General features: G+C 40.9%; 1 protein-coding gene across 5 annotated transcripts in view; it reads right to left on the reverse strand.

Annotated features, from left to right (window-relative positions):
- Positions 1-23439, reverse strand: part of APLP2 (amyloid beta precursor like protein 2) — a 68215-nt gene extending 44776 nt beyond the window's left edge. For 2 of the 5 annotated variants that reach the window (XM_057747784.1, XM_057747785.1), the window contains exon 1: positions 23230-23438. In XM_057747784.1, the coding sequence (XP_057603767.1) occupies positions 23230-23334 (105 nt within the window). In that variant the 5' untranslated portion in view covers positions 23335-23438. Of the gene's footprint in view, positions 1-23229 lie in introns of all 5 variants that reach the window. The other 3 variants (XM_057747782.1, XM_057747780.1, XM_057747781.1) reach the window with 3 other exon arrangements.
- Between the last annotated feature and the right edge of the window lie 434 nt (positions 23440-23873).

The raw sequence follows: 23873 nt of genomic DNA on the forward strand, positions 1-23873 counted from the left end.
CCAATCTCGATGCAACAAATCGCTTTAACGTCTAATGTCCATTAAAACAGCTGTGAAAACAATACAAATATAAAAGAGCTCCACCCTCTCCAAGTTCAAAGCAAGTCAGAAAGGCATCTTTCCCATGATTTATGTAGCATTTAAATGTAAACGTAAATACAGACTGTATTATCAGCTCACACCAGATCTGCCTGCAGACAATACTCCTTCCTGTCTGGGACCCATGCCCATCTGCATTATTGTAATTATCAGCAATTTAAAAAAATAAAGTAATAAAGCGAGTATGAGCTGCTCATCAGTATGTTTACTGCTTGCTGTCTCTGCCATTAATTAGCCTTCCCGGGTGCCCATCACCTAACTACTAAATAAATGCATAAAGAAGAGCAGGAAAAGCTACGCACAAGTAAAAGGAATAAATAAAAAGGATGTAAACGTGCGTGTGAACACCCCCCCACAGGTGAAAGCACAAGAGCACTTCCATTCTACTGGTCAGGTGGGCCCTGGGGAGCTATGTCCACCCTGCCCTCCCCGACGCACTCCGCCCACAGCGTTCTGAAGCACCTCGAGGCAGAACACATCTCTCACCCTCGTGTTCCAAGAGATTCCCTGCTTGCTCTCCACTCCCTCCATCACCCCGCCTGCTGCTGGACACCACCCCCTGAGCACAAGCCAGGGTCTCCCCTGCCTCAAGGCCCTCCACCTAGAACTCCTGCCCTGCTTTTCCCCAAGCTGGCACGTCTCACCTTTCAGGGCCCAGCTCAAACGTGCATCCTCTGGGGGCCCTCCCCGAGGACAGGCCTCACCCTGCTGGTGTTTCACTTTCCCCTCCAGCAATCCGAAACCACCTGCTCATTCACTGCACTGCCCATCTCCCTCCAGCAGAATGCAGGTTCCTGGGTGGGGGGGCGGGCTATCGGCTTTTCTAACCATGGCGTCTGGAAACAGCACCAAGAACCTAGCAGGCAATCACTTACACCCAAGGAGGTGACTGTCTGATTCTAAAGCCCATGCTCTTGGTTTTTTCCAAGACATTTAAACTAATGAGAACTAGCAGATACCACTCAGTAGCAATTTCTAAATGACTAACACTTTGCTAGCCTTCACCAAAGTACATCTACAATGAATGACAAGTTAGATGAAAAAAAGAAACTCAGGCAGTATGGCAAGTTCCCATTTTTTAAATTTTATTTTTTGCCACGTGAGTCCACGTGCCCCGCCTGAAAAGCCACCACCAGCAGCCTCCTGGCCGAGTCCCCCATCCCAAAGCGGCCCCTCCTCAGAGGCGGCCCTTTCAGCCATCTCTCCTGCTATCTGCCTCCATATTTCTAAACAACAAGCTTTACGTCTGTACCTTTTCAGTCCAGACATCATCTATCAACTTCCTATTACAAAGGATTGAACTCTTAAACCTCTTCCCCTTGCCCCGCTCGTAGAATCAATACTCCTATTCGCATGATTATAACATAAAAAGGTGCTATGGTTACAGCTCCTTCTTTAGGTATCTATTTTCCCCCCTCAGCCTCAGCAAAGCCCTCTTCCTTTACCTACCTGTACTGACTGTTGGCCCTCTGCCTGCCAGGAAGACCTGCAGAGGAGATCGGAAGGCTCTCATCCCTTTTCTTGAAGACAGTGCACTGTCTTCCTGCTTCATCTGCACTGGTGACTCTCCAGGCCTGAGCACAGCCGCCACTCCTGGGACTGATTACAACCATTCTGGAAACTCCTTCCCCCTTTCCTCCTGTTCCCCACTCAGTACTCTGCTCCTTCTTGACTTAGCACCTGGGTCAGTGGCTCACTGCTTCCCATAGCCTCCCGAAGAGGTGTGTGAATGCTAAGTTTCAAGCAGGACGGGTCTCAAAAATGTTTCTATTTTACGCACACACTTTGTCGGTAATTTTGAACAAACACTAAACTCGAAGCCGGACACGATTTTCCCTCAGAATTGCTGGCATGGAGCTATGGCTTTCTAGCCTCCAGCACTGCTGCTGGTACACATAAACCCAATTTGATCGCTAGTTCTTTGTGCAGGTTTGGTTTTTTTCCTACGTGGCACTAAAATCTTACCAACCTCCAGCATCCTGAAATTCGACTACAACGGGCCAAGGTCTGGGTTTTCGGCATTCATCTGCCTGAGCAACGTTAGTGTGGAAGCAGTGCTGGGTCTCCTCTCTCCTCTTTCTGAAATTCTTATCAGCTGCATCTTACCTCCTATACTCATCTTCCACCTATTTGACCACTTCCTTTCTAGATTCCTTTCGTTCTTTCTTTCGGAAAGCTTTCTAACCAGGTTTTTAAATGTCTGGTGTCACATTTCTAATCGCCAAGAACTCTTCCTTGTTCTCTGAAAGCCTTTTATTTTTATTGGAAACTATTATTTCACAGAGGTTAACACCCTCTCCTCCCTGGGGGGTAAATATCAAGAGCCTACGGAAGTTATCTGACTGTTCCCTGCCTGGTCTTCAAGCTGCTCTCCCTCCATGTGTTTTGTCCTTGTTCAAGGTGTCCTGAAGTGTCTAGTGATGCTAAGTCACCTAACTCAGTGTTTAAGAAGCGGACACCGTGAGGCTGGTTAGACGTTTTCTTTACCGGACAGAACTTGCCCAGAGAGGAATCCTAGGGCTTCCGACTGCCCCCACCCCCATCTGCCTCGAGCTCGGCTGTGGGGGCCCTGGGGGACCTAGGAAGGGAGACGTTCCCCTCTCAGTGCCTCAGGCTCTCCTGGGCCTGTCCCCCCAAGTAACCTGAAGTCTCCTCCTGAGGTGCAGAGTGGAGGGGGGTTCAGGGGCTTAATTACTCATATTTAGTTTCAACCCCTCCCGGCCATCAGCCTCACCCCAATGCTTCCCATCCCCCTTTCAAGGTCTGCTCTGCAAATCACAGTGCTTTTAGCTGGTCAATCCCTGCATTCAGCTTCCAGCTCTTCTGGTGTGCTGGTCTGGTCAGTCACTAAGTCCAACGTCAAGACCGCATGGACATTGTTCCTTCTCTCCTGTTCTCTGTCCTTGTTGGTTCATTCGTCCTCTTGCCAGGACAGAGCTAGAGCTAGAGCTCTCCACCTGCATCTCTTGAGGTGCCACAGTTCAAAGGCCACTAACTATGAATATATTTGAAAACTAGAGATGAGAAAATATTAATAAGATTGAGAGCTTTTATCTTCATTATTTAAACATAATGACTGTTAAGAAAATAAAATTCTGATCCTTTCCTCAGATTATTTGATCATGTTACAATTATGTTACAGCCAACACGCTAGGCACTGGGTGTCAGGAGCCGAACTGTGCTCCCCGCCACCCCACATTCATATGCTGAAGTCCTAACCCCTACTACCTCCACATGCGACCTTATGTAGAAATAAGGTCACTGCAGATATCAGTAATTAAGATCAGGTCACACTGGGATAGGGTGGGCTCTAATTCCACCTGACTGGTGCCCCTATAAAAACAGGAGATGTGAAAAGACAACACACAGGCAGGGAGAATGCCACGTGAAGACAGAGTTATGCTGCCCAAAGCCAAGAACCATCGAAGCCAAGAGAAGCCTGGGATAGAGCCTTCCTCCCATCTTCAGAGGGAGTGTGGCCCACCAGCACCTTGATTTTAAACTTCCAGCCTCCAGAACAGCGAGACAATAAATTTCTGCTGTCTGAGCCCCTCATGCTGTGGTACTCTGCTAAACGTTGGGTAAATGAGTAAGACTCAGTCTGACTATTTGGAGACAGGGTCCAGACCCAGGGAAGCCAGGCCTACAGTGTAACGCATATATTATGCAGAGAGGTGAGGAAGTGGAGCCAGCACTGTTATCTGAGAAGCGCTGCAGAAGGGGAGGCGCGGGGCTGTGGGGAGTGGAGGGCAAAGTCTCCAGAACTCCCTCTCCCCAAGGAAACTGCGCTGAGGCTCTCCTCCAGCATCAGGACGACCTTGCTGGGAATATTTTAGAAGGTAGGAGGGTATGATTTGGCAAGATTAGGTGGAGACAAGGAGGCTAGTTAGGAAGCCTCTGCATTCATCCAGGAGATTATACATGCTGAAAAGACAATATCTCAGATATACTGAGTTAAATAAAATATATTGTTAAAGCTCATTTCACCAATTTTTGCTTTTTAAAAAAAAATGTCACCTAGAAAAAGTTACATTTCATCTGTGGCTTGCCTTTATTTCTATTGGACAGCGCTGTGTTAAACGTTCAGCTAGTGTTGTGCTAGGGAAGACAGGACTAGAATGACTTCATTCCCCTGTAGATTCCGTTTAACTGCATTCTCCTTTCTTCTGTTATGAAGGTTAGCAAGAGTTTCTGGCAATTACAAGAACGGGGTACTCGGATGGCTAAGTGGGTAAGAGCCACAAAGCTTCTCCAAAGAGGCCAGGCTGGTTCAAAAGAGACAAGTGGCTACAAGCAAAATAATGAACAGGAATTAGACAGGAAAAAGGACCTTGAGACATTTCTTCTTAAAAGGGATTTGGTATGGGTTACGTAAGCGGGTAAAGTAGTGCCAAGAGCCAACGTTCTTATTTTATCCAACTGCTGGAGGGTGGGGGCGGGAGAGGGTGATGACCCACCTCCGTCCCCCGACTCTTCAGATCCATAAACAGTAAAAGAATAGTGTAGTAAAATATTGAGATATTCACAAACACACAAAACAGAAATTAAAACAAATAGAAGCCTCTCCCAGGCTTCTGACAACCACAGAACAAAACCCAAAGGTCTTCCAAAGACCAAAAAAATAAAAAGGCCAGAACAGATAGAGAGTATCTATGATACGGTACTCACATCACACTGGAATTGCTGAGTCAATTACTTTTGTTTTGAGTCAACAGACATTTGCTAGGGCCTTACGAGAGCAGGCTCCAGAGACAACAAAATGAGAGTCACAAGCTCTCACGGACCTGCACGGAGGCTTGGGCTGGTAGGGAGAGATTCATGTAAACAGAATCCTCCTGATAAAAAAGGAAAGATTCTCAAACTCTGCCATATGGGAGAGCCCCAACTTACTGTCTGACTGGTTCCTAAACAGCAGTTAAAATTTAAGCCAAAAAAAAATAAAAAAAGTTAAGCCACAATAAGAGGTACAATGATGGGACCCCTATTTTCTACAGGTGTAATATTACAAACTGAGAGCCTATTCCTGACCAAATACGAAAATAAAGAGAAACAAAGACAGACACAAATGTTGCTATAAACTTAAGTATCTTGATCATAAAAGTTCTTTTGGAGGGTTTTCTTTATGGGATAGAGTGGCTGAGGCTTCTTAAAATATTTAAATCTAGTGAAGAATAGAGAGAAGATGACATCTCTTTCCCTTGAAAACATCCCTGGAGCAGGCCTGGGTATCCTTTGTTATTCTAAGAACCTTATTATTTCCTTCAAGTTTACATGCCTGGATGATTCTCATTGCCAATTCATTATACATGAATGCCTCAACCGTGTCCAGGAGGGGGTCAGGCATTTTTACCATGACATGTTCAGTGATCTCTTACTCCCAATTTCAGCTAAATTTTCTAGAAAACTGTGATGTTTCCATACCAGTATTTATAGCCTAGCCCTGAACACTGACTTTCTTAAAAATCCATCTAATCATTTTTTTTCCCTGGAGCAATTAAACCATCCTTTCCGTGTGCTAAAAGCTTCACCCTTTGATGATTTATAGACATTGCCCAACCAAGTTTAATCAATTACTCTGTATAATAACATGTCATTTTAATTTAAATTCAGACACTGTAAAAGCAAATCAATAAAAGGCAGATGACAGCATGGCAACCATCAGCGAATTCCAAACTATCATATTTTGAATGAAAAAAATGACAACGACCTTGCTAAATTGATTTTATGCATTCCCAAGTAATTACAAAGTCCCAAATAGTCTTTATTCTTTATTTTAATATATCTTTGCAACTCACAACCAAATGTACATGTATCTATACACACATATATGTACGTGTGTGTACACACACACAAATTCAACAATTCTTAAAAATTCACCTAATGAGAACTGATATAGCTAGTGTACACCAACAACCAAACCAATCAAACAAAAAACTAACTCTACAAAAAGTAAAGTTTATGTGTCCGTAGTAGTAGTTAGATCATTCTCCAAATGATGCCAACTCAAGCACTGCAGGCAGAAAATTATTTCTGCCAACAAACATAGTGTCCTTAACAAAAGGAAAGGTCTCTTAAGTATTTAAGCGCTGAGGTAATTTTCAACAGATACAAGAACGCGTGCAGCACACACACTGTCTACAAAAATCCCTCCTTCTTTTTCTCCTAAATACTGTAGTCTTAAAAGTCGTCAGAACTGGTTTGCCTTTAACCCTTCAAAAACTGGCAGGCCAAGCAGCTACTCAGGTATAACATTATCTGGTACTAGCCAAATTTGGGCAATCCATGCTGGCGTATTAGAATGACTCCCCTTCACCTTCCTTGGGCTACTAAGTAGCTCAAGGGAAGAATTTTTGCAACTCATCTCTAACACCTGATGCCAGGATGAAAACAAATGTTCATATTAGGTTAAAGTGAATTCTTTGGCCCTATGAAAAAAATTGGTTTCAAATATTTCCAAATGTACATAAGACTAACAGTAACTCACATAACATCACAAAAGCCACACCTTAGTCTCGGTAATATTTAACATGATAATATTTTACTTGGCCAACAATGAACCCTACCTATGCTGGTATAAAATGATGTAATCAAGGGCCTATATTTGTATAGAACATGTTACCTCTCTGATCACTTCTCTGTCTCTGCCTTCTTCCAAACATTTTTTCCCATAAAACTCCAAAATGTTCCAAATACTGATGTGATATCCAAAAGAAAATTTATCTTCACAAATAACCAAGTAAAAAAGATGCCAGAATTGGTACACCTATAACATTATCTTCTTAATGTTTACTGAAACAAACATCCTCAAGTCAACTATTTCATTTTCTATAGCTTTTCGGGGACAGGCATAGATGCTGCTCGCCTAATATCAGATCACCAAGGGGATACTTTAGTGAGGATCCATTCATTCAGTAGGGACTGGCGCTGGATTTACAATCTGCCTGAACTCCCACCATCCTGTGACAAGTTTGCTTCTTCACTCATCACACACACGCACACACACACAAAACCACATGTAATGGCTCAGCTTGGCTGGGAGCTTATCAGCTTTGAGTCTGTGCTTTGCATTTAATCTTTTAAAATCAATACTTAAAACATTTTAATCTGATTTTAATCTGTCCTGACTACTATTTCCATTGTTTAAAAACAACACTCACCGACACTCAATCTCAAGGACCTGTATCAATTCACAACATTAATCTTTCAAAATAATAGTCAAGAAAGATATCTGATTAATATAGATCCTGAGGCAGCTAATCAAGCCTCAAATAATCATTTTTCTTAAAGAGTTGCTATGAGAGACAGAGAGAGAGAGAGAGACACTGAGGGAGAGAGAGATGGAAGAAAAAAAGACTTGCTATAAGGAAAAACATTCATACAGCATTAAGCAGAAATCCTCTTCGAAAGGGGGTGGGGCAGGACAGAGTCCAACCAGCCAATCAGTGAAGATTCTGCTATGAAATGTGGTTTGCAATTCACTTGAAAATGAATAATAAGTAGCTACTGCAAGAGGTAATTTCAAGCCAACTTTCTCCTCTTCTCAACAAGGGTTGAAAACTCTGTGCCTCTAGATGACAGAGAGCAGATGAGGGTATAAGACAAAATGACAACCCACACTCGACCTCCCCTGGGGGGACTCAAGTCTCTGACAAATAAAGGGGGCCTGCTGCTGCCAGATTTCCAATTGCTTCAAACACTGGAAAGGAATTTTTTATATAAAAGTCCATGTTACTTGGAAATGATGATGTTTAATTTAAACTAAAATACAATGAAGTCCAACACAGTGAGAGCCAAATGAAACATGAGTTCAGATAGGTCCCATTCTGTCTTCAAACTACAGGTGTTCAATCTCTACTTGAGGTCATGTACTCAGAGGCATCACAGTTAGGCAGGATGGTAGTGAATTTATAAAGCATATGATTCATCAAACACCTAATACCCAGAAGTCATAGTATAAACTAAAATTAATCATATTCTGTCAATTATAATAAAGTTGATTATAACAATTTACTTTAAAGACCTATGGCATCTGAGGATTGGAAGACAATATTGTTAAGATGACAATACTACTCAAAGCAATTTACTAATTCAATGCAATCCTCATAAAAATCCCAACAGTATTTTTTGTAGGGGAAAAAAAAAAAATTCTAAAATTCATATGGAATCTTGAAAAAGACTCTCACTTCCTGATTTCAAAACGTACTACAAAGCTACTATAACCAAAACAGTGTGGTACTGGCATAAAACAACAGATGCAAGGAATAGAGAGCTCAGAGATAAACTCTTGCATATATAGTCAAATGATATTTTACAAGGGTGCCAAGACCATTCAATGGGGAAAGGAAAGCCTTTTCAACAAATACTGCCAGTAAAACTGTATAGTCATTTGCAAAAGAATGAAGTTGGACTCTTATCTTAAGCTATATATAAAAATTAACTGGAAATGGATAAAAGATGGTGGTGCAGTGGTTAAGGATCTGCCTGCCAATGCAGGGGCACGGGTTCGAGCCTTGGTCCGGGAAGATCTCGCATGTGGCAGAGCAACTGAGCCCATGCACCACAACCACCAAGCCTGCACTCTAGAGCCTGTGAGCCACAACTATTGAGCCCACATGCCTCAACTACTGAAGCCTGTGCACCTAGAGCCTTTGCTCCACAAGAGAAGCCACCGCAATAAGAAGCCCGCACACTGCAATGAAGAGTAGCTGCACTTGCCACAACTACAGAAAAGCCCGCGTGCAGCAACGAAGACCCAACGCAGCCAATAAATAAATAAATATTTTTTAAAAATGGATAAATGATCTAAACATAAGGGCTAAAAAGATAAAACTCTTAGAAGAAAACATAAGGAAAAACCTTCACAACATTTGATTTGGCAATAATTTCAATTAGCTATGATACTGAAAGCACAGTCAATAAAAGAAAAAATAGCTAAATAGCACTTCATCAAAAATTTTAAAAACGTTTGTTTTTTTAATCACACATCTGATAAGGGACTGAAATCCAGAATATATAGAGAATTCCTACAACTCAACAAGCCACCACCACAAAAACCCAATTCAAAACGGGGTAAAAGACTTGAATAGACATTTTTCCAAAGATACACAAATGGCCAACAAGAAAAAGCTTTCAACATCACTAATCATTAGGGAAATGCAAATCAAAACCACAAAGAGATACCATTTCACACCCACATTAGGATGGCTATTATCAAAAAAAAAAAAAAAAAAGTAAAAGAAAAAAGTTTTGGTCAAGATGTGGAGAAACTGAAACACTTGCCACTGATGGTGGGAATACAAAATGCTGCAGCCACTGTGGAAGACAGGTTGGCAGTTCTCAAGAAGTTAAACACAGAATTACCATATGATCCAGCAATTCCACTTTCCAGTACATACCCAAAGAACTGAAAGCTGGAACTTAGTGGCTGACAATGTAAAAATATCTGGAAGTAAACCCTGTGAGTAGGTTCTTTAAAAAAGATAAGCCAGATTAAAATAATCTATCTTTAAAAGACTGGAGAAGTGTTGACTATCATTTTTACAACCACCTAAAAGGCTTATTTTGTTTATCATCTTAGGAACTATATGTTGCCCTCAGCTGTGTGTTATGTGTTCTGAGCAGTGCCCTGCACACAGCAATTTAATAGATGTCTGCCAATAACGATGACCAGGAAGAACTTCGAATGAACCAGTTTCCAGGGAAAGTCTTCAACTTCTGAACAAGTTATATCAAAGGTTCTTTTAAATGTCAATTTGAGATAAAAGGATAAAAAAGAGATATCCACTGTATACTGTCTGCATTAGGGAAAAATTAGAAACGTAAATTATAAAGAAACAAATAAATTATAGAATAAGAAAACTTGTTTTTACATATAATCCTGAAAAGATGGGCAAGTTCAAAGATTATGTATGTTATTTGGAGGGGTTCTGCCACTAGAAAGCTAATAATTTATACAAATCTCCACTACTTCCAGAGTTTTAGGTAAAAATTATCCTTGAAAACTTAATTCTAGCATTTTATAAACATTCCTTAGCTCTTTCTACAGAATTTAAGCCCACTGCGTATTCACCTAAGTTCAAAGATTCTCCACCTAGAAAGTACCAAATAAGCACCAACTCCAACAAACCATGTGCTACTCATCAATAAAACAAGGGCAAAATGCAATAAAATATTGAAATTATAGTTCAATACTGCTGCAAATATCCAACCACTGGCTGGCAGGCAACATTCTCATGCAATAACTCAAAATATTTGTGCATCAGCTTCAGTACTCCAAAGTCAGAGTATGGAGTGGTGGATATTGCACTTAAAAATGTAGGGAATTCAGGGCTTCCCAGGCGGCACAGTGGTTGAGAATCCGCCTGTCAATGCAGGGGACACGGGTTCAATCCCTGGTCTGCGAAGATCCCACATGCCGAAGAGCAAACTAAGCCCGTGTGCCACAGCTACTGAAGCCTGTGTGCCTAGAGCCTATGCTCTGCAACAGAGAAGCCACCGCAATAAGAAGCCTGTGCACCGCAACTAAGAGCAGCCCCTGCTCTCAGCAACTAGAGAAGGCCTGTGTGCAGCAACAAAGACCCAATGTAGCAAATTAATTAATTAATTAAAAAATAATAAATAAATTTAAAAATGCAGGGAGTTCAAATGCCCCAAACCATGAAGGGTGAGTCAATTAAAAGCGATGCTATAAAATATTTAATGGCTTTTAAAGTTATTCAGTATGTCAAAGGTGGGAAAACAGGTTATAAGCATATAAGAGGGAATCCATTCTTTCAAAAAAGAAAGATGTCCAGAACAAAGATGGGAAAAAATTTTAAGTTATTTATCTGGATGGCAAATTACAGTTAATTTCTTTCTTTCTGTGTTTTTTTTTTTTTTAGGTTTACCTGTATTTTCTAGATTTTTGACAATGACCATATATTTTTTCTTTAACACAGGATACACACGAAGACTTCACCATAATAATCATTTGTAAAGAATCAATTTAGAACCTGTCATTTTCTTTTTAAGATTTATTTTATTATTTATTTATTTTATTTTTGGCTGTGTTGGGTCTTTGTTGCTGCACATGGTCTTTCTATAGTTGTGGAGAGTGGGGGCTATGCTTTGTGGTGCACGGGCTGCTCACTGCAGTGGCTTCTCTTCTTGCGGAGCAAGAGTTCTAGGTGCATGGGCTTCAGTAGTTGTGGCTTGCAGGCTCTAGAGCGCAGGCTCAGTAGTTGTGGCACACGGGCTTAGTAGCTCCGAGGCATGTGGGATCGTCCCAGCCCAGGGCTCAAACCCGTGACCCTGCATTCAGCAGGCAGATTCTTAGCCACTGCACCAATAAGGAAGCCCAGAATCTGTCATTTTTAATGAAAGACTGTAAGAAGTACCAAACAGGTTCCTGAGATGATCCACACTCTAGCTGTAACGTACAATCACTGTAAATCTAAATTCCATGGCCTGATAGTGGTGTAGTAGTAGAGAAAGATGGAGAAATAACCTCAGAAGAATTTTCTCTTTACTTTCTGATTACTAAGAATCACCTACTGCAAATTTTCACCTAAATGTTGACTGTTTGGTTACCTTCTCCATAAACCTTTGGTGGCCCCATGCTGACCTGAGATACCCCTTCCCCAGGCCTCTGCCCAGGCTATCTGTTCTACCAGTTAGCACAAACTCGAGAGCCAGTTCATCACCTACTGATTGTGACCTTGGTGATATTACTTTATCTGTACATGCCTCAGTTCCTGTATCTGTAAAACAGGGATAACCATAGTTCCTTGTCTCAGAAGGTAATTCAAAGGTTTCAATGAGTACGTGTAAAACATTATACATAGTAATTGCACCATAATATAACTATCGCCATCATTATTACTTCAACCACTACGAACATCTGCCACTCTACTCCTCCTTGTCTTTTCTTCTTCCCCAAATACGTAAAGTAACATAGGTTCTCTCCACAAACTCCCAGTAGATAGCTAATTTCAAGGGAATTAATTTCCAGTTCTGGTCAACAAGGTAATTCAGACCAACCTTCCTGATGAGGACAGCTAGAAAAGCAACATTAAGTATTTTTTAAAGCACCTAGTTAGGGACTTCCCTGGTGGTCCAGTGGTTAAGACTCTGTGCTCCCAACACAGGGGGTCTGGGTTCAATCCCTGGTCAAAGAACTAGATCCTGCATGCCACAACTAAAGATCCCATGTGCCACAATAAAGACCCAGTGCAGCCAGATGAATAAATAAGTAAATTAAAAAAAAAATAAAAAAGCACTTAGTTAAAGGCAGTAGGGACCTAAAAAGACAGTGAAGATCTCCCAGGTCAGTAATCAGGGGAGGATGAAAGTCCAAGGAGATGAATATAGCTCATAGGGCTTTTTCCTTCTGGGGATGCTGAAAGATCCTGAAGGGAGTAGCTGAGCAGTGCTTTTAACAGCCTGGAAGGACCAATGTGAAAGGCACTGCAGTTCAGGGCGGGAGGGAGAGGGCAATACACTAAATACACTAGTGGTTTGGAGCTGATACCCCAATGCAGGCTGAACCTAGAAGGGTAATCCAGAAAGTGACAGGACTTCACAGAGCCTGCAGCTCAGCTTTCAATCCTCTTAATCTGTGAAATGAGAGTGAGATCCTGGATCACTAGTTCATCAAACTGCAGGTAGAAGCAAATCAGACATTCTCTGGAGCATAACATTAGCCTAGGCCTCAAACTAATCTATAAGTATTTGTGTAAATACAACGTTTGGCACATAAGCAAAAATAATTTGACAAACAAGACAAAATAACACGAATAAATAACCAGCAGAAACAGACAACAGGAAAAGATCCACAAGGACCCCAGACAGAGGAACTACCAGACAGAGACTTCAAGTATACTTCTCATGTTCAAAGACATGAAAGACAAAAGTTGAGAATTTCAGCTATGATCTAGAAACAATTAAAGAAAAACAATTTTGAATTATAAAACTGAAAACTACAACTAAAATTAATAACTCAGTGGATGGGACTTCATGGTAGATTAGAGAAATCTAGCCAAAGAAATCATTAGCAAGCAGAAAGATGGGTCAAAAGAAAAGCCATCAAATGAGGCATGGAAAAACAGACAGGACAGAATACCAATGTCTACGATGTTTGTTTCTGAAGTCCCAGAGAAAAGCAGAGAAGTAGACAGAAGCAATATAAACACTTCGCTACTTAGACAATGGCTGAGAATTGTCTAAAACTGATGAAAGACATCCAACCACAGATTCAAGGAGCTCTACAAGCAGAAGACAGTCAGCCTTCCATATCCTCAGATACTGTATCCATGGATTGAAAATACTCAGGAAAAAAATTTCAGAAAATTCATAAAAGCAAAACTTGAATTTGTCAACAACTATTTACATAGCATTTACACTGCTTTAGGTATTATAAATAATCTAGAGATAACTGCAATTGTACAGGAGGATATTCATAGGTTACATGCAAATACTACACCATTTTATATAATGCACTTGAGCGTCACAGATATTGGTGTTGTGGGGAGGGGTATCCTGGAACCAATCCCCCAAGGATGCCAAGGAACTATACATTTTTTAAAAATTTAAAATATTAAAAAAAATCCACACCTAGGTACACAGTAAAATTGCTGAAAATCAGATTCAAAGAGAAAATTTAATGTTAGTCAGAGATAAGGGACACATTATCTTCAAAAGAGCAACATTCTGACAGTTAATTCCAGTAAGCTACTGATAATATTCAACATCAGGATATTGACAACATTAAATACCAGGAAGATTATAAAGAATAAGATCTTTAAAATGATGAAAGAAATTCTATTCCCAATGAACCTATCTTGCAAGAAAGACACTAAAACAGATATGTAGTGAAAGAATACATGTCACCAGGCAACCTTAAGAAAATTCTAAAGCGTGTCTTGGAAGACAAAAAATTATCCCAAAACAAAGGTCAGAGATACAAAAGGCATGAAGAATAACAAAGAAAATAAGTATATCTAAATCAGATGCTTTCAAACTCACTGCAAATATGAATTCACCGGAGGAGTTTTTAAGAAACACTAATGCTTGACACCTTCCCTCAAGAGACCCTGATGTAACCTGTCTGAATTGGAGTGCAGGCAATCTGTGTTTTGTAAACGTTCCCCCAGATGATCCCAGTGTGCCTTCAGCGTTGATAACCACTGATCTAAATTCATCTGACTGTATAAAACATGGCCTGTATGAGGTCTTCTGGGGTGTAAATGAAATTAACATATATAACAACAATGGCAAAAATGTTGACGGGGGTTAAATAGAGTTAAAGTGTTCTAATAACCTTCTATTGAGCAGGAAGAGGGTAAAAATACCAATTAAGATAAGACATTGATAAGTGAAAGATATTGAAATGTCTAAAGTAACCACTAAAGTGAAAACAAAAGATTATATAAATATGTTCCAAAGTAATGAGACAGAAATAAAATAACAACCACTTCCAAAGGAGTTAAATAAGGCGTAAACATAGCAACCTAAATGTCCATTGATAGGTGAACGGATAAAGAAAATATGGTGTACACACATGCATGCACAATGCACACATACACACACAGAGTAGAATATTATTTAGTCATAAAAAAGGATATCCTACCATTTGCAACAACATGAATGGACCTTCAGGGCATTGTGCTAAGTGAAATAAGTCAGACAGAGGAAGATAAATATTGTATAATCTCACTTATAGGTGGACTCTAAAAACACTGAACTCATAGATATAGAGAAAAGATCACTCATTGTTAGAGGTGGGGAGTGGGGGTTGAGGGGTGGAAGTTGGGCAAAATGTGGGAAGGTAGACAAAAGGTACAAACTTCTAGTTATAAATAAGTCCTGGGGATGTAATGCACAGCATGATGACCATAATTAATAATACTGTACTGTATATTTGAAAGTTACTAAGAGAGTTAATCTTAAAAGTTCTCATCACACACACCTGTAAATATGTAACTATATATGGTGATGGATGTTAACTAGACTTATTGTGGTGATCATTTCAAAACACATACAAATATCAAATCATTATGTTGCACATCTGAAACTAATATAATGTTGTATACCAATTATACTTCTATTAAAAAAAAGAAACATTGAACTGACAGAACAAACAAAAAAACACTAAATGAGAAGGTAGATGAAAACCCAAATACCTTAGAAATCACATTAAATGTAAATTGACTAAATATTCCAGTAAAAGATAAACACTGTCTCCTAAGTTAACAAAAAAAAAAAAAAAAAGAAAACCATAAACACATAGAAATACTAGAAGAAGTATTGATAAATGCAAAAACTTTACTGAAGATAACAAGGGAAACTATAGCTATAAGACGTTCAATTCTTCAGGAAGAGATAGCAATTTTAAATCTGTATGTACCCAATGACAGCCTCAAAATAAACAAAGCAAAAACTGTCAAAATGACAGGGAGAAAAAACTTCTCCAAAATCACAGTGGGAGATTTTTAACATACCTTTCTCAATAAAAGAAAAAAGATTTAAAAAATCATTAAAGATAAGGATCTAAACAACATGAAAACAGCATGATCAGAGTACATATAAAACACTGGAAGTAACAACTACAGAATAAACATTTCCTCTATGCACACAACAAAAATTTTACCATAAATTGGGTGATAAAGCAAGTCTCAATAAATTTCAAAAAACTGAAATCATACAGACTAATTCTCTGACCACAATGTAGTTAATTTAAAAATAAATAGCAAAAAGACAACCAGATAATCTCCACATCTTTGGAAATTAAGAAATGTACTTCTAAATTACCTGTGGGTAAAAAAATTAAATCACAATGGAAACTCTAATTTTTTACTTGAATGATAATGAAAATATTATATATCAAAACTTGCATGTTGTTTCAAGGTACAAATTTGTAAACAGCAGATAAACTCTGGAGATCTAACACTCAGCACAGTGATTATAGTCAACAATACTGTTTCATAAACTTCAAAGTTGGGAAAAGACTAGGTCTTAATTGCTCTCACTACCAAAAAGAAATTATAACTGTTTTGATTGAGGTATTAGCAGCAAATGGTACAGTGGTAAACATACTGTGATATATAAATGCATCAAATCAAAACACTGTACACTGTAAACTTACACAATGTTATATTCAATTATACCTCATTTTTTAAAAACAAAAGGAAGGAAAGAAATAAAACTGGCACAATTCACAGAATATACTCAGAATTTTTCAAAATTACAGATAAATTATTAGAATTAGTACACAAGCTGAGCAAGACTGCTGAATACATGATCAGTTTGAAAATACCAACTTCATTTCTACAACCACAACAAAACCACAACCAAAATTTTAAGATGCCATTGACAACTGCATTTAAAAAAATCAAATACCTATAAATAAATCTAACATAAGATGTACAAGATCTCTATGCAAAAAGCAATAAAACACTGAGGGTAATTAGAAAGGACCTAAATAAAGGTATATGCCATGTTTCTGGGTTGGAAGACTCAGTATTTTAAAAATGTCTATTTTTCCCAATTGAACTACAGACAATGCAATCTAAATCTAAATTCCAACAAGTGCTGTTTTTGGTTAAATGTTGCAAATGTATATGGAAAGAAAAGGGTTAAAGAACAGTCAAGACACTATTGAAGACAACCAAGGGAGAAGGGCTTGCTCTAGTAGTTACAAAAGCTTACTATAAAGTAGTCATTAAGACAGTGTAGACTTGGTACAGGAATAGACAAGAGATCAATGGATTAGGAGAGCCCAGAAATAGACCCACCCATACAGAGATATTAATTAACAACAAAAGTGGCATGGGAGAACAGAAGGGAAAAGAGATGCTGACAATGAATGGTGCCAGCTGGACAGACATATGGAAAAAATAATAAAAAGACCAATACTTCATATCTACTCAACAATCAGTTCCAGGTAAACTGTAGCTCCAAATGTGACCAGCAAAACAAAGGGCCCCTACTAGGCAACACAGGAGACTATGTTCTCAGGGTGGGGAAAACTTCTCACATGGGACACAAAAAGCACCTACCATAATTAAAAAAAAATAAAACTGATAAATTAAGACATTAAAATTAAGAACTTCTGAAGACATCACTAAGGAGTATGAAAAGGCAAGCAGCAGAGAGGACAGTATTATCTCAATAACCTCAACTTGGAAACTTTCCAAATGTCCGTCAACAGCAGAACAAATTGTGGTTTCTTCATACACTGGAATACTATACAACCATGGAAACGTGAACCACAGCTCTACTCATCAATACAAATGACCCCCAAAAACATGTTCAGTGAAAGAAGCCAGATACTCAAGAATACATACTGAAAGATGCCATTTATATAAAGCTAGAAAACAAGAAAAACTAAATCACAGTGTTTAGGGATGAATGCTTGGGTGGTAAATCTATGAAGAAGAAAAGACATAATCACCATAAAAGTCAGGGTAATGATAGTTATGGGGGGGCAGGGAGTGGGGGATGGGAATTATATTTCTTGACCTTGGCAGTGCTTACACAATTATGTTTTATGAAAATACACTGAGCTATAATTTTTTTTCCTTTGTGTATTTAAATTTTTAAAAGCTCAAAATATTCCAGGCTTTAGGTGTGGGTTGGGAGGGCTGCAAGGTTACCTTGAGTGCATGGCACTTTCATGAGCACCAGGCCCTCCTTACTTTCAGTTCAAATATCTTAGCATTGTTACCTTCTAAAATCATCCTAAAACACTCAGAAATTAGCAGTCTGCACTGATAAATAAATATTGAAGAGCCTAGGCAAGTGTCTTTGGAATTCAGAGATGAAAAGGATCTCTCTCAGCATGACAACATGAATGGGAATGCTGAATTCCCAACTCGAGATAAGAGTTACTACCGGAAAGGAAGGTTAATGGGATGGGGGAAAGTCCAAAGGAGGACTATTATAATGTTTTATTTCTCTACCTATGATGTTTTAGTTCTTTTAAAAAAGAAACCAGGCTAAAGCAAATATGGAAAGTGTTAAAATTTAACAAAACTGGGTGGTGGATGTGAGTATCTTTTACATATTTACTACACTATGTTGGTCATGTTCATAATTAAAGGGTCCTATACTCCTCTCACTCTTCTCCCTCACTTCACCAGGTAAAAATTCTGCCCCAGCCTAGGTTAGTCGCCTATTTAGCCTTCCAGAGCCAATATATAAAAATTTGAAAATGCTTACATTCTTCACTGCCAACACTAAATCCCATGTTTTCTTCTTCTCTAGGCTAAACATCTCCCTCACAAATTTCAGATACCTCTCCACTCATATCAGGTTTGTTGACAGTGGAGAAAACAGGTAGAGAGGAGTAAAAAGAAATCTGCAACCAAAAGTGAAACGTTATGAAACACCCTGATACAGAAGAAAGAGCGACAGACTCAGTATAGGACAAACTTTCACCCTGGCCCTGCTGCACTGCCTTGAACCCTCCGCCTCTCCTGACTCCCTTTTCAGGTGTGGATAAGAATATCTACTTTACCAGACTTTGGGGACTTATAGAAGAAAGTGTACCCAAATGAGTTCTGTTGGCTTTTGTTTGCTGGAGTTTGTTTTTCTCTACCTGCACATAAGAATCCCCTGGGGAGCCTGTGACAATGAGAATCCCAGATGTCCTCAAAGAGAATCTCTGAGGGTAGGGCCAGGAAATCACATGCAAGTGCATTGTGCAGAGGAAAAGGTACTATGCATATCTGCTTTTATTACTGCACTGTGTTTAGCATCTAACACAGAACCTGGTAACAGTGTTCAACAAACACTAGTGGGATGAAGAACAAATGAAAAGTCAGATTTTAAAAATTATAGTTATGTTTCAGAAGATTTCGTTAACACAAAGGACTGGAACTTGTTTCTAACTGAATGCGCCTACATGGTTCACTTTCCATCTTAGGACATAAATCAAGGTATACTATACAAATTTAATTAAGAGTCAAGGTAATCTAGTTTATCTCACTAAAAAAACAACTCATGAAAATTGGATTATGGGTGATTTCGAATTCTCAAACGACCTCCCTCCACAGACTCTATTATAATTACTGTACAAAAATTTATCCCTACTTTTTATCACACAGAAAACTATTTTCTTTTAGTAGTTCATTTTTGGACAATTCAAAATACTAATTGTTAGGTACCAGCTTTTACGTGTCACTTTGATAAAATGTATGTACCTGAGAGCTCTTAGGCGGATACACACCACCAAAACGTTCACAGTGAGATTTCCCTGCACATGATCTCAGATTATTTTTCATTTTCTATTGTTCAAATGCATTTAAAATTTTTACAATGAATATGCACTCCCTATCATTTTTCTTGTTATTTTAAAAAGAAAATCCAAAAGCCCAAGAATTCAGTAAGAGTAATGTACTTAAGGAAACCTGAAAGGTTTTTAAGTTTTCATTTTCCAGAGTCAAAACAATATCAGATAAGGTAAAAATACGGTTTTTATATTTGGAAAAAAATTAATCCTTCATATATTATTGCCAAGAATTCTAAAGCTCTTTAACTTAAAACAAAAATAAAAACGTTTTCAAATGCTATGAAGGACATTACTGGTTCAACTGGTAAAATGGAATACAGACAGCAGACTTGATCAAAGTATTGTGTCAAAGTTAAATTTCTTTAAGCTAATAATTGTTCTAAGATTATGCAGGACAACGTCCTTGGTTCTAAGGAAATACACATGGAAGTTTTCAGCGGCATGATGTATGCAACCTGCTCTCAAAACTGTTCAGCAGAAAATACATAATACCAAAATGAACGATAAAGCAAATGCTGAACAGGATAAATGTTAAACTGATGAATCTGGGTAAAGGGTATAAGAGTTGTTAGTACAATTTTTGCAATTTTTTGTAAGCTTGAAATTTCTAAATAAAAATTGTAACTGAAAAAATATTCAAAATTGTTCTTAGATCATACTGGAACAACTTTAAGCAAGACTTTATTGGAGGAAAACATAGCAACATACTTAAAAATTGTGCTACTAAAAACACTTGTGCGGCACCAACCTTAAGCAAGGAATAAAATTAGCACTGTTCAGTAGAAATGAGTCATATATATTGTATTTTCTAGTAGACATTAAAAATAGAAGAAACAGGTGAAACTAATTTTAATATATTTTACTTAGCCAATGTGTAAAATATCATTTCAATGCAATCCATATGAAAATTATAAATGAGTTACTTTACAGGTTTTCTCATATTAAGTCTTAAAAATTTGGTGTGCATTTTACACCTACACTAGACCTCAATTCAGAGGCTAAATTTTCACAAGAAATATTTGATATGAATTTAGATTTCATAAAATGTAGTTTAAAAAGTAGATTCACATACCAAGTTGTTTCTAAACACAATGAAAGCCAATCACTGAATTATTTGTTTTAAATATAAATTAGTTAAAATTAAATAAAATGGAAAATTCATTCCTCGATGACAACAGCCACACTGCAAGTGGTTACGCTGTGGGACAGCCCAGCTTTAGAGGATGAAACAAACGCTCACAAAAGGAGGACCTGATTTGCCAAAACTTAGCTCGTCACATTCATCAAACGATTTTAACATGGTTATGATGTTAAAAGGCTGATGTTCCTATCAGAGGCATTGGTATCTGTCCAGGTCATAATCAGAAATTCCCTCCACCACCAATCAGAAATATCAGCACAAAGCTTCTTGATCTTCTGCCTCAGATGTCACACTTAGAGTTTCCTGAAAACTGACTATCAAAGGGCCCACTCATTTTAAAATGTGGTGGAATGAACTTGAGTTCTGGCTCTCAGAAGCCTCAATGGCCACTTGTACAGAGTGCAGAATTTCAGCACGAACAGTCTTAGAATCCCACATGGGAGCAGGCCCACAACTGAACTTGTCTCGGATTTAACACAGGAAGTGACCCTGAGTACAGAGAGTTTTCGTTTTTCCTCTTAAACAGGTGTAAGAGATTAATTCAGTCAACACCAAGCAACACTCAAGATGTGCCAATCAATAATTCTGTGCCAAGCAATTTGATCAGGTATTTGGCTAGAATCCCTTTGGCTAATCTCAATAAGGACCATCGCAAAGAGAATCCTGATTTAGGCCATTCTCATCCAAATCAAGACTTAGGCAGTCCTTTGCCTGAAAGCAAATAAACAAAATCAAATTACATACATATGAAGGAAATTCTGCCTCTTGGACAAAAGGAAAAACCATTTGAAAGATAATTTAGTAAGTGTGGCAAAAATACAGTTCCAAAGAAGTTTCATAACACAGCATTCAAAAACCATTTTAGAGAAATGTCTAATTCCTACTTTCTGTCTAGCCAGACTTTCCGATTGAACAATGATGTAGGTAATAATCAAATTTAATCCACAACAGCTAATTCTGATATTGTTCGTTTCTCTTTCTCTTCAGACATACAAGCGTTAATATTCCATTTAAACCTGAAAGGAAGATGTTCTTTAAAACTGATGAACGCTTTTTTGTGAATTCACTAGTGAGTTACTCATACCTCTGGGACGTGAGGTAAAAGAGTGTGAACAATGGTTTTTGACATCCTGACCTAAGAGCTAAATTCTATGTTCCACACAAGATCTTTTTCCTTCCCCTCCCATCCCACTGATCTAGCCTGCTTCCCTGCGACACCATACCGAGGATCAGATATAAATCTAACTAACCATTGTGTGGAAACGAAAATAATCCTAATCTAAAAGCATGCGTATATAAACATTAACTATTTCTACTTAAAACTTCCTCCCCTCCCCAAAGAATCAAAGCTTTAAGCAGAATGAATACAAACGTTTTAAGCCGTTCCATCGGAGGTTTGTTCTTGATTAGATTTATTCTAATCGTGGAAATATTTACACATTCTGCACAAGAACCTGTTCTAACTGCCGGTTTTTATTAGAAACTTCTCAGTCAATGCCTATGTAATGAAATCCACTCTCACTTCTCTCTGAAATTAGCCAACCACGCAGAAATCCATTGTAAATTTTGAAACAGCGAAGAGGGAAACAAACTACACCAGAAACACACATTCCAGTGCGACAGTTCAAGCACTGTTTACGAGAAGGCAAGTAAAAATAAAGTCCCACGTCTCCCTCAGGAATAGAAAGGTTTCTACGAAGCGGCCACGTCCAGGCCACCCTGCAGGACCCACGCGCCCCAGCAACCCCGCCTGTTCCCGCGGCCCGACCCCAGCGAATCACCCAGGAGCCCAAGCACTGGACCACCTCCAGGCACAGAGATGTCCACGGGGTTATCAGGTGGAGAAAAGCTACTTACACCAAAAAAAGTCCGATTAAACAAGAGTTCTTACAACGTATTCACGGGTACCGTCCCTGCTCGCAGAAACCCACCGCAAACGGGAGCAACACCAACAGCAGAGAGGGGTTTCCCCTTGTTTATTAGACTCAGGCAACCGGCTATATTTAACAATTCCTCCCGAAGGCCCGATGCCAGAGCGCAGGATCTGGAGAGGGACGCACACAGGAAGGAGAGGGCACACCCGCTGCGGGGCGCGGAGCCTGCTCCGGTGCAGCGCGAGAGGCGCTCGCCCCGCACCGCGGCACTTCCCAGGCGCCGAGCTGGGACGCCCGCATGCCCGCGGCCCGGACCACCCCGCCAACAAAGGCCGCATCCGCCGCTTCCCAGTGGGAAGCTCCCTCGCAGCGCTGGGAGCGCGCTGCCCGCCCCAGCCCGGGGCCGGGGTCTGCGCGGCCACCCCCGGAGGGAGCCCAGCCGCATCGGGTCCCGGGCTGCGGGCCGCCGCGGGGCGCACGGCAGAGGCTCGTGCGGTCCCGGGGGAGGGCGGGGTGGGCGTCTGGGCCGCGCGGGGTCCCCAGAGAATGTGGCGGCGCCGCGGGCGGGATGGGAGCTGGGGCGGCCGAGGCGGCCCGCCGCCCCCCGCAACCCCGATGCCTTTCATTTGGCCTCTGCGGCGGCGGAGGCAGCCCGACCTCCAGCGCTAAGCACTGCGCCAAGCAGGGGCGGGCGGGGGCGAAGGCGCGCCAGACCCGCTGCAGCGCCGGACCACCCCCACCGCCCCGCGCGCCGCGCCCCCGGCCGGGACCCCGCGGCCTGCCCGCCCACAGGCCGCTCTCCCTCGCCGGCGCAGGAGAAAGGGCTCGGGCACTCGCCCGGTCCCCACCTCAATGTAGCCGGCCAGCGCCGCGGCGGGAGCCGTGAGCCCGAGCAGCAGCAGGACCAGGAGTTTGCCCGTGGCCGCGGCGGCCGCGGTCCCGGTGGCCGCCATCCCACGCCGGGTCGCTCTAGCGCTCGGCTCTCAAGCTCACACACACACACGACCTCGGGAGCTCTCCCCACCGCGACCCAGAAGCATCTGAAGCCCGTTCGCCGCCGCCCCGGGGGTTTTACACCGACCGGAACTGACTTCACAAAACCACAAAACCACACCCTCCACCTCCGGCGCCCAATGCCGACCAGCAGAACCGCCGCAAGACACCGCCCCTTGCTCAGCCCAGATCCAATCAGGGGATGGAAGATCTCGCACCTCCCGCCGCCCCAGCCGCGTACCCCCGCCCGGCTCCGCCCCCTAACCGCTGACGCCCCGCCCCCGCCGGGACCCCGCGGCCCCGGGTGTGTGTGTGCGCGGGGTGAGTGGGGGCCGGCGTCTCGGCCCTGGCGGGGGCGCGCTCCACCTTCCAGCACCCCGCGCGGTAATCTGCCCGCACTGCGCCCGTCTGTTCGCCTGCAGACGCCTGATACAGACACGCCCCACTCCCCGCCCCTGCGGGGTATTTTCCAGATCCCTTTGGGTACCGCCCTCTTTGG

The sequence above is a fragment of the Hippopotamus amphibius genome, chromosome 9 (genome assembly GCF_030028045.1).
Source record: "Hippopotamus amphibius kiboko isolate mHipAmp2 chromosome 9, mHipAmp2.hap2, whole genome shotgun sequence".
Classification (NCBI taxonomy): domain Eukaryota; kingdom Metazoa; phylum Chordata; class Mammalia; order Artiodactyla; family Hippopotamidae; genus Hippopotamus; species Hippopotamus amphibius.